Genomic DNA, 11650 nt, shown 5'->3' on the forward strand with positions numbered 1-11650 from the left:
TCTTAAATTACGTACTCTAACCGTGCACATTGCAATATTATGGAGTAAAGATTCTAACAACATAAAAAGTATAGTGTCTGATACAATATTTCAGTTGATAAATAAAAAAGAAGAGGTTAGTTCATTAAAAACATATTACTTAAAAAGTTGAGACTTAAAAAAAAATATACTTTATAGGATGACACGTTGGAAATAAAGAGAACTCAATGTAATATGCGTGCTTTAAAATCATGGTACTTAACGCATTGCGATCCATTGGATCCCTTAATCATTATTATTTCTGATTTTGAAAGTTTTTCACCAAGCGTACTTCATGATTTCATTTTAATTCTAAGGTACCAACAGTGATTTAATTGTCTCAAATATGAAGTCTCTATTTCTCATCGCGTAATAATTTAAATTATCTCAATTGTAGTTCTTATTCGGATACGATAAAATTTGTACTTTTTTTTGGAATTGCAACTACATTGCATGTTGTACACAGATCTTTATCTTACGATGCTACCTCTAAATTAAAAATTAAGGTAACTATAAGTATTTGATAAGTTTAATGAATGAAATAGCTGAATTGATTTATTTTCCCCAAGAGTAGACATAGTTAATTATTCCAGGTGTTGCACATGCAAACACAAGTAAAAAGTTTAGCGGATATATTAGAGGGAATGATTTTTTCACCTGATATCTCGTTTAGATTGACTGGAAGAGCTTTTCAATTATTAACAGATATCTTTTTGTTTTACGATTTTTCAGTAGATCGTTTTTTACAAAATTATAAGGTATTTATCATCGACTTTAACATAATGTATGCCTTTTTTTTTTTTTACCTTCGTTATCTTTCCAATGAATTTCTTAATATCTTACGAATTAGCAATGCCTTTAGTTATGTATGATACAACATTTTTATGGAAAAAACATAAACTCTTTGTGTTGCCAACAAAAAGATATTAAATCGAGACTATCTCTTCTAACGAAAGAGGATATTAAAGATCTTAAAAAATTACCATCGATTGCTAAGTATTTGCAAATGCGAAAAGAATCGAATAAAAACGAAGAAGAACTTAACGATAAAAAATTTAAGGTAAAACTAACACGTAACTCTCTCTTCGTCTTTTAGTCTATTAAATTTATAGACTTTAACGTCGATATTTTATAGGATTTAATAGAAACGTTGTTGATGGAATTTCACGAATACATTACTCGGTTTTTAACGGTATTAAGATGCTTACACATTTTAGTATCGACTTTACCAAAGGCACAATTAGGAAAACAAGTATGTATGACGTAGCAACGAAGCTTTCTTTGGTTTCTTGAAAAAGAAAAAAAAAGAAAAAAAAATATATATATATATACCCAGAAATATGTGGAAAGTAAATATTTATTAAAACAATAATTATAGCTACGTGAAGTTTACACAAAAGCAGTTTATTCGAGTAACATTACGGAGTCTCAGGAATACAAGGAATGTCTGCAGTTATTAAATTTTTTATCGAAGGAAGAGCTCTTAACGAAATTAGAGTCTATCGAGAGGATACTCGAAGATACGAAGGATCCGCTAATGAAAAAATTTCGAGTAAATCTTACTATGCGTATAAACGAAATTAGGAATGCCAGCTTGGACGTTATTAGTGGTAGCTCTAAAGAAATAGTTTCTGCAAATGAGAAACTTACTCGCGTTCAATTGAAAGAGGTAGATGCATATTGTACTATTGATTTTTTAATTTGATTTTTATTTCATTTTTTTTTTTTTCCTTTCCCAATCGCGTTGTTTTACGTTTTATTTTGCTTTGATCGTATAGAAATTATTAAAAATGAGTCAAACTCATAAACGTTCGCCATACAAGGAAGCCCAATTCGATTTAATAAATTACTTAGATCGAGAGATCTTTAATGTTCATCTATCGAATCCTAGTAAAGTACCTACTAACGAGATATTTTGTTACAACGATGGAAATGCAATGAAGCAACATGTTCGTGGTTCTGTAAGGGGAGCCATACATATGGGTTTGAACGATCCGCAAATGTACTTGCAGGTAGTTAATATAAGTTTTTTTTTTTTTCCCCCTCTAAATGAATGTTTTCTATTTGCCAATTCGTAGTTCTCTTCTCTTCTCCCCCTTTTTTTTTTCTCAAAAATGAGAACTTTGCGTGTGCGGTGTTAAAGATTAATTGAAAATGCATATTTTATTATAGTGCGACTGTTGCAAATTGGAAAACGAGGACGCTATTCCAGCAACACTGCCCGATTTAAGTATAATTTATAAGCTACACTTGGAATCCAGGAAGCTAATCAATATGTACGACTGGTTGCAGGTAATGATCCTTTCCGTGCTCGTGTTTACAGGTTAATCTCTCATACATTTATAGTCACGCACATGGCATACGCTCATGTATATATTCTGTGTCTAACGATTTTAATCGCTATCCTATTTCGAGTTGATTTAGTCCAGCCGAGGATCGTAGGATTGCACGAAATCTCTTTTGATACTTCATGTGTGTGTGTGTGTGTGTGTGTGTGTGTGTGTGTGTGTGTGTGTGTGTGTGTGTGTATAGATGAATATATATATATATGTCTGTGTGTGTGTATGTGTGTATAAAAGTTTATGTATAGAGAAGTAGGACGAGTAGATCTTCTTCAGTGAATTTGCATAAAAACTTTGCGACACTTGTGATTTATAACGATTCCACTTGACGTATTTCTGTAATACTTAATGATCCTTTTATTTCGACGTAATTATCTTTCTTTTTTGTTTTTTTTCCTTGTCTTTGTAAGTCTATATATATATTTTTTCCTTTTTTAGATATTTTATGTGTCGTTTTAGAAATGACGATGACGATAATAATATTTGAAATTTGTAGGCTTTTTCAACGATCGTAGATCCGGTTGAGGATATCGATGAGAAACGGGAGATAGATCCTAAAGTACAGTATCCTTTTTATAATAATTGTTGACGATATAATTAGATAATTAATTTAATAAGATCGATATTTATGTAAGATAATTTTAATGCATACTTTATATCGATCTCGATACGTCGACTTTTTTATTCAATTTTTTTTTTTTTTTTTTTTTTTTTTTTGATCGTTGTGTTCGTCTTATTTTCTGTTTCTTTTATTTTATGTTTTTCTTAAATGATAATGATTATCATCATCACAGAGCACGTTTCACACGAGCGGTTGCAGATTTACAATATCTAGGTTTCATCAAGACGTCTAGGAAGAAAACTGATCACGTTAAACGGCTCACTTGAGGATAATAAAGAGTATCTTTTTATTTATTATTATTTTTTTTTTCTTCTTATCTTTTTATAATCTTTTTTATTTTTTTCTTATTACTGCGAGAGTAATATTTTTGTAACGAAATCAATATGACGTTGTAATAAATACTGATCATTGATTACTATTACAGAGAAAAGATGAAATATATATGTATACATACATACAAATATATATATATATATATATATATATATATATATATATTCATTAACAGATTTAATCTGTAATCTTTACAAATTTATAATATCCCTTATTAAAACAAATTAATTATATAAGTATGTATACATATATATATATTTTTTCTTTTATTTTCTTTTATTATTATTATTATTATTATTATAAAACCATGCTAACGACGAAGTGAAAAATTAATTTTTATCAATATTAGATAATATAATCTACAAATATAAAGATTATTATAAAATGATATATAGGATATAATATAATTCGGATAATCGGATATTAAACTAAAAACGAAGAGAAAGAAAATTTATTATCTATACAAAAGAAAATTTATATTCCACTCTCTCTCTCTCTCTCTCTCTCTCTCTCTCTGTGTCTCTGTTTTATGGGATTTCTCTTATTCCCCGAGAGAGATCACGTCTATCCTTAAATACGTCCTTGTACCAACATATATACATTTCTATCTATATAATAATAACTTGAGTGTTCTATCAGAATCCGAAAGAAAAAGCATGCTCTATGGTAGTTGGAATAATTTAATGCTCGAGATGCATACCAATGACGCGTGTTATAAATCTTCCATAGAATTCAATGACAAACGAATGGAATACTAAAACGTTTGGTGACGTTTATCGTTCGTTCGCGACGTTCTTCTCTGTATTAATCGCGAACGACCGTCCTTCTCCCTTTCTCTCTTGCAGCTTCCGCTTTTTTGAATTAAAAAAAGAGAACAAAAAATTTGAAGTTTTCTTTTTTTTTTATACTTGTTCTTTGATGCTTTTCTCTTCGAAAGAAGGAAACTCCGATTGCGATATATCGATCGTTTGCTTTATCGTCTTCGTTGTGATCGAGAACACGTTCTTTCGATTCGCGTGATATAAAATACCGATTAAAAGGAAAGAGAAAGAGGAACGAAAGAGAATTGAAAGAAGAGAAAAGAATAAAGAGAAGGAAGGGTGGGAGTAAGTGAGTGAGTGAGTGAGTGAGTGAGTGAGTGAGTGAATGAGGGTTGGTCGAGTTGCTGCTTTGGTTGTTATTACTATATGCAGCCATTGCTACATTTTAACAATGAGCAGAAAGAGAGAGAGAGAGAGAGAGAGAGAGAGAGAGAGAGAGAGAGAGAGAGAGAGAGAGAGAGAGAGAGAGAGAGAGAGGACGAATATCGAAAAAAAATTAATTGAATTTCCATGACGAACTTCCTTCCTTAGAACGTGACAAAGTTAAATCGTTCTTTCATAATCATTTCATGCTATTATTAATTCACTGTTAGATTTTTATGCATTATTGTGTAATATGTTTCTATCATTAAAGTTTTATATATATATATATATATATATATATATATATGGATGGAAGTTTACAAAACATTTCTTCTATTTGCTCCATTGGTATTTTTGTTAATTAAACGATAAATATACTTCTTTTTTTTTTCTATTTTTAATAAATGGTTAATGGTATAGTAGTATATATAAATTGTATAAATAATTCGATATTAAATTAGCGCGTTAGAATTGTTCGATACGATCGATTCTAATCAGTTATCTAGTTATTGATATTTTATTATGAATATTCAAAAATGAAATATATATTTTATTTATATATATATATTTTTAATAATAAAAATATTTTATGTATTCATAAACTGTCCCCAATTTATTTCATTGAAAATCGATTTTTTTTTTTTTAATTGTCAGCTTAATTCTCTTAAATATCAATATTAAATTACTGATATTTTACTTAATAAATATCGGGCATTTATTATAAATGTCTGAAAAAATGTAAATCATAAACATGATTTTAATTACGTGATTCCAATTTTCGAGATATTTTCAATTTTCTTGTAGACAATTCGAATGAAGACTTCGATTGAATAAATAATAGCATTATCTTCGACATATTCAATATCTTCTTTTTAAAAAGCAACATCGATTACTTTTATTCAGGTATAAATAAAGTGCACAATTTTTTTTTCTTTCTTAATTTTTCTTTTGTTTCTTTCTTCAGGACGAAAAACGAGTTTACAAGAAGTTTACTCGCGTAAAGTTCAACTTGAAATATATTTCAAATCGTATACGATAGATAATAGTTCTAGGAGGATCGTATAAAATAGAAGATGCTGAATTTTTGGACGGAAACTTTTTCTCTTTTTTTTTTTTTTTTCTTTTTTTAATCCATATATCCGAAACAATAATAATAACTAACAGAACGGAATAGTCGCTAACTTTTTCTTTTCTTTTCTTTTTTTTTTTTTCAGTACATTCAATTTTTTAGTAACCGAAATCTCTATTTGGTCAATTTAGTTCGTTTAAAATAAACTAAATCTATTTATACAGTTCAGTATATGAACGAGATTTATGAACGAGTGAAAAAAAAGTAAAATAAAAAAAAAAGAAGAAAAATAAAGGAAAGAGTTGACATAACAGAGTATTGGAAAACTAAATCCATTTGTGTAGTTCAGTAGTATATAAGATTGATGAATGTACGAGAGAGAAAAGAAAAAGGAAGGAAGGAAGAAAGAAAAAAAGTTTAACATAATCGAGCGTCAGAAACTGAATCTATTTATGCAGATTCAGTAAATAAGATTGATGAATGTATGGGAAGAAAAAAAAAGAAGACAAGAACCACAACAACAACAACAACAACGACAACGACACAAAAAATAAAAAGGAAAAGATTTACACAATCGTACATCATTTATCTCCGATCTGATAGATACAGTATTTAACGTGCCAATTGAAGTACTATAAAATGTCGATTTGCAACAGCTTACGTGATTTATTTCGCGCACGATACAATACACTTATTACACACTCTATTATATTATCAAGGTCTAAACAGTGTCTTTTTTTATTTTTTTTTTTTTTTTTTTATTTATTTGAAAACGTTAAGCAAAATAGAATTACGACGTAAAAGGTGAATTAAAGTACAGATATATGTGTATAATGTATCCACCTCTCTCTCTCTCTTTTTTCGAAGGTCAAATTGTTTGTTGAAAAACATGAATACGAACAGGTCGTCAAGGTCTGGTGCATTCAATGTTGTGTTGATAATGTAGTAATGATTAATGTGAGAACGAGAGAGAAAGAGAGAGAGAGAGAGAGAGAGAGAGAGACCAATACGGCATATTTCACTATAATCGATGAACGTTGTTATTAGAATACTGTTTACTAATTAGTATACGACCGATAATAATTAGTTTAATTTCATATAGCATGTGTTTGTTCACGATATATATATTGATATGTTAATATATACGAGTGTAGAATTGGTTTCTAGTAATATTTTAAATCTTAATATTTTTAAATGGGAATACTAATGTAAATATGTATTATATAATATATATATATATATATATATATATATATATATATATATATGTATGTATAAATTCATATATTTAGTAAAAGAAAGTTATATAATAATTAGTACATTGAAAAGTATAGTCGGTGTACCGTAATATCGTCTTAATTAGAATATATATTTCGCGATGTTCGTATTTTGTGATTAGGATTTTAGTAAACGTAGTAGTTGTATAGTGAATAGAGAGAGAGAGAGAGAGAGAGAGAGAGAGAGAATAAATTGCAAGGAAAGTTGAAAGTTCGATACGTTTAGACGAGTTTTATGGCTTGGTTTTAGCTAAAAAGCTTTAGAGAAACTTTTCACAACGTGTGATTCTTTTTATTTTGTTTTCTTTCGTTTTGTTGTTTTGTTCTTTTCTTTTTTTTTGTCACTCTGATAAAAGTCCTGACAGATAACTAAACGATGCTCGTTTAAGTCGGTTCTTCTTTTTATTTTCTGTTCTTTTTTCTTTTTCTTTTTTTTTTTCTTCTTCTTTGACGTTGGCTAAGAATTAAACGAAATATAAAATATTTCAGATTTTTTATCACAGATAACGCTTTAAATGTTTAAATCGAGCAAATTAGAAAAAGAAAAGAAAGAAGACATTTTCTATTTAATTCTTGAATAGATTTTTAATGTCAAAAGAAAGAAAGAAAGAAAGAAAGAAAAAGAACGCACTCACTCGGAAAATGAAAATGAAATTACGTAATTTTATTGAAAATTAGTATGTAGAAGAAAATTTAATTTGAACGACTTTGCTAGTTTTGAGAGGATATCATTTTTCTATATTAGGATCCTTTTGAATAATAACGTTATCTACGTAAGTGGATAATCAAATTTTTCGAGATCCTATTAGAAATGGAAATAAAAATGTATAGAAATATTTTACTAATTGAATAGATAATTTTAAGAACTTTTTCATAGTATTATTAAAATCGTTTAGGCAATGTTATCTATATAAGTAGATAATCAAATTCCTACGCACATATTCGATAAAAAAGATTCTATCGGAAATAAGAAAGTAAAGATATATAAAAATATTTTCCAAATTTAATAAATAATTTTCTTTTCCTTTTCAATAAGAACTTTTTCATCATATATTTGAGATCGTTCAAATGTTAACTGGACAATTAAATTTTTCCATGCATACTTGAAGATCCTATTGGTAATAGAAATACAAATACATAACAATATTTTATTGATCTAATAAATAATAAAAAAAAAAAAAAAAAAAAAAAAAAAACTACGATCTGTTTCGTAAAAATTTCAAATCTCAATCCCTTTTTTCTTTCTTGCATAATTTACAAAAGTTTAATTTGTAAATTCACGAATCACTTAAATAACTTAAATAACATTTCTCACGTATATGATCCACTAGCTAGTTCGTCATCGATGATTTTCAATTTAATCGGATGATCGAAATTTTCTTCGAAGGAAGCCCGAAGAATTTTTTATCGAAATTAATTTTTGCAGGAATTTTTGAATAGATCTTGAATAGATGTTATCGATATATCCGATAAATAAATTAAAGCGCGAACGTTGAAAGGTCTATTCGTTTCAGCGATTGAACGAGAAAAGGTGGTTGTTTCGAAGACGTTTAGAAGACAAGTTCAACCCAATTTCTACCTCTCCCCGCTACCCTTATCGTCTATCCTTTCTACCCTAAGAAGAAAACTGATTCTCGTCGTTCTCTTTAGAAGTATTTGAGAAAGCGGGTCTTCCGTAGACTTTTCTCTACTTTTCGAGGATGGAGGATGTCCGATAAAAGGAAGATCGATGACCCGTGAACTAGAACGATCAGCTTGGAAAAATTCTTCAGGATAAACGGACCACGGAAAAATCTTTATTATTACTGGCACAATTTTATCGAAAGTATTATTGGGAATCGTTCACGCAGAAATATTATCGATTCGAATTCGAATTTTCTTTTTCTTTCTTTTTTTCTTCTCCTTTCTTGTTTTTATGTTTGTTCCAAAATTTCAAAGAAAAAAAAGATGTGTGGTTTGAAAAAAAAAAAATCGTAGGATCGTGTTCTACAGTCATAATTAATGTATTATTTTCAATCGATATTGTTCATTTCTTTTTTTTTCTTTTTTTTTTTTTTTTTTTTGTATATTTCGACAATGTGATTCCTTAAGAATATCTTTTTGTTTCTTTGTTTCTTTTAATCGTAAAAGTTATACGACGGAATGTTGAAAAGAAAAGAAATAATATGCAGCGTTCAAAGGAAATTTTCTAATATTTCCCTAATCGTTTCGATAAGTCTATTTTCGAAATGAATCTCTTTAACGAAACATCAGATTTTGTTTTACATCTTATAAATTTTTTCTCTCTCTCTCTCTCTCTCTCTCTCTCTTTTTTTTTTTTTTCTTTAATGACTTTATCACGATACAAGTTTATACAAGAATCGTAAAACTATCGTCATTAATTATCGTCATTAATTACTTGTAAATTAAAATTACGATGACAAACAAGTCGAAAAACTTTCCAAATAGAAATCCTCTTCGTTACGACGTAATTTGTCAATTGTATATTTCCATTTTTGAAATCGATCCTAACAATCAGGATTTAACCAAGTAATTACTCCCAACAATTTCGAATTTTCTTCGTTAATAATAATATCATAATTAATACACCTCTAAAAAAAAAAAGAAGAAGAACAAAAGTTTTATATACGTTCGAAAAGATCATTATGAAGTATAAAAAGGATATGTAAATTTATGTCGAAACCTTTCTTGCTATAGCACCGTCTGAACATTTTCAAACAATTCACGATTTCTTTCACGTACGTACGCATACATGTACATACGTATGTAAATATATAAATATGCATGTCTGTGCATACGTTTGTACGTACATACATATCACAGATGTTATCACTAATTGATCTCATGTCGTGTGGAACGTTACCGAAGTAGTCTCAGGAGTGTAATTCGGAACAAATCGATGCGACGAATTAAACTGACGATTCTTAACGAGTTCTATCACGTCAACCATTCTAGTAGATATCTCGTCCATGGGGGCATGTTAGTGTTGTTGGTGTATATGTGTAGGTATGCATGTGCTCGCATGAACTTGGATTGGCATAGGAAACCATTCTCTAGAGAATGATACGATCAATACCAATCGAATAGTCAAAGTGGATGTATCAATTCGATTGAATGTATCCAACTCAGAGTTCCTTAAGTTGTAAGAACATTTATTTTCTTATTGTCTTTCTCTGTGTTTTTTCTTTTTTTCTTTTCTTTGCGTGTTAAAATTAAATCGATATAAAAAAATGTAATACTTACGAATGATTGAATAAGTTTATTACTTGCTATTTCGATTATATGTTTATAATTAATAGAGCGATTTCGGATTAATTGGTATTTATAATCAGTTTACAAGGAATTAATAGTATCGATAGTGATGCAAATATATCAAACTGATTAAATACCGTTAACATTTACTATCGAATTCTTGAAGTTTATGGCATCGATATGATAGGTGTATATATATATATATATATATATGTATGTATATATAATACTAATTGTGGCAATATCAAAACTATCTAATCTAAATTTATTAATCGAGATATTATTGGCATAGTTAATCAATTGATGATATCGTGTTTGAATAATCGAATGATCATATAATCATTCGTATATAAACTTATGCGATCTCTAAGTTTCATTCATAGTGTTGATCAATTCATTAAATTGATAAGTTTAGGGACGTGTTCGTATTTTTGAAGACTGAGACGTCTCTCGACACTTTATTATCGATATCTCGAAAGAATCGAACTATTTCAATTGATCAAATTCATATTCAGTTTCGTTCGTTCGTTCTCTATTTTTTCTTTAGTTCATTGAAAATAAATATCGATTTTTCTTTCTATAATAATTCGTTCTAATAAAATAAAAATACATTTTAATTGAAAAGAAAAAAGAAGAATTACTAATTAAAAGTTTCTTTTTATCTTTTTTTTTTTTTTTTTAATTCTGGCTTCGATTTTAATAAACATACCGAAATACATATATATTTCTAATTCATACATATATGTATATGTTTCTAATAACATATGTACATAATATATATTTTTAATATATATATATATATATATATACATATGTAATCTAATGTATAATGTTTCTAATATATATTTCTAATAATATACATACATAATATATTTCCAAAAAAAAAATATATATATATATATAAATATATAATATAATATAAATAATTAGAAATTTATATAAAAAATTACTATAAAAAATGATAAAAGAAAAATAATTATATGCAGATAGAAAAAAAAAAAAGTAGTTTAGGCTTAAAATACGATCGATAATTTACTAGAATAGAGTCGTGGGGAAGAGAGGTTTCTACCTACTACTTTGGCAAGTGAGTGCTTGTTGTATTCTAAAGCCTTGCTTGGGTAGGTAGGTCCATCCTATTCAGAGCTGCTTTCGTAGGTTACATAAGCGAGCTAAGCTTTCCTTCATCATGGTCTACCGCCTACCACACGGTAGGCGGTCCAGGGTCAAAGGCAACTGTAATCTCGCATGGTAGAATCCCTATCGGGGATATAGGCGTTAACCCTTCTAAGTTCTCTCTCTCTGTCTCTCTCTCTCTCTCTACCCCTTCTCTCCTTTGATACACGAAATTGTTCTAGAATCGAGCGTGATACGAGGAAGAAGTTGGTATAAGTACATAGGTAAAGTAAAATCGATCGTGTTCCTGTGAACCATTTTGATTTAGAGCTTGGCCTTCTAAAAGTGTTACTATAACACACGGACACAAATCCTATAAATTTTTAAAGCGGTATATCACTTCGATTTTTTTCTTTTCTCTTCTCTCTTTTTTTTTTTTT

The 11650-nt window shown here is 28.5% G+C and overlaps 2 protein-coding genes across 11 annotated transcripts in view; one reads left to right on the top strand and one right to left on the bottom strand.

Annotated features, from left to right (window-relative positions):
- The window catches only part of LOC122635991 (fasciclin-1), a 310273-nt gene that overhangs the window by 40951 nt on the left and 257672 nt on the right, over positions 1–11650 (bottom strand). The gene's annotated exons all lie outside the window — the stretch shown is intronic.
- LOC122635993 (origin recognition complex subunit 3) overlaps positions 1–11650 on the top strand; it is a 16655-nt gene that overhangs the window by 927 nt on the left and 4078 nt on the right. Inside the window, exons 4-14 of one of the 3 annotated variants that reach the window (XM_043826766.1) lie at positions 1–115; positions 178–335; positions 416–524; positions 612–776; positions 881–1078; positions 1154–1270; positions 1397–1687; positions 1797–2030; positions 2191–2310; positions 2857–2924; positions 3155–3400. The exon at positions 1–115 is cut by the window's left edge and continues 43 nt beyond it. In XM_043826766.1, coding sequence (XP_043682701.1) covers positions 1–115; positions 178–335; positions 416–524; positions 612–776; positions 881–1078; positions 1154–1270; positions 1397–1687; positions 1797–2030; positions 2191–2310; positions 2857–2924; positions 3155–3248 — 1669 coding nt within the window. In that variant the 3' untranslated portion in view covers positions 3249–3400. Of the gene's footprint in view, positions 116–177; positions 336–415; positions 525–611; positions 777–880; positions 1079–1153; positions 1271–1396; positions 1688–1796; positions 2031–2190; positions 2501–2856; positions 2925–3154; positions 3401–11650 lie in introns of those variants that run through there. The other 2 variants (XM_043826767.1, XR_006328824.1) reach the window with 2 other exon arrangements.

Source organism: Vespula pensylvanica, chromosome 20 (assembly GCF_014466175.1).
Source record: "Vespula pensylvanica isolate Volc-1 chromosome 20, ASM1446617v1, whole genome shotgun sequence".
In the NCBI taxonomy this organism is placed as follows: domain Eukaryota; kingdom Metazoa; phylum Arthropoda; class Insecta; order Hymenoptera; family Vespidae; genus Vespula; species Vespula pensylvanica.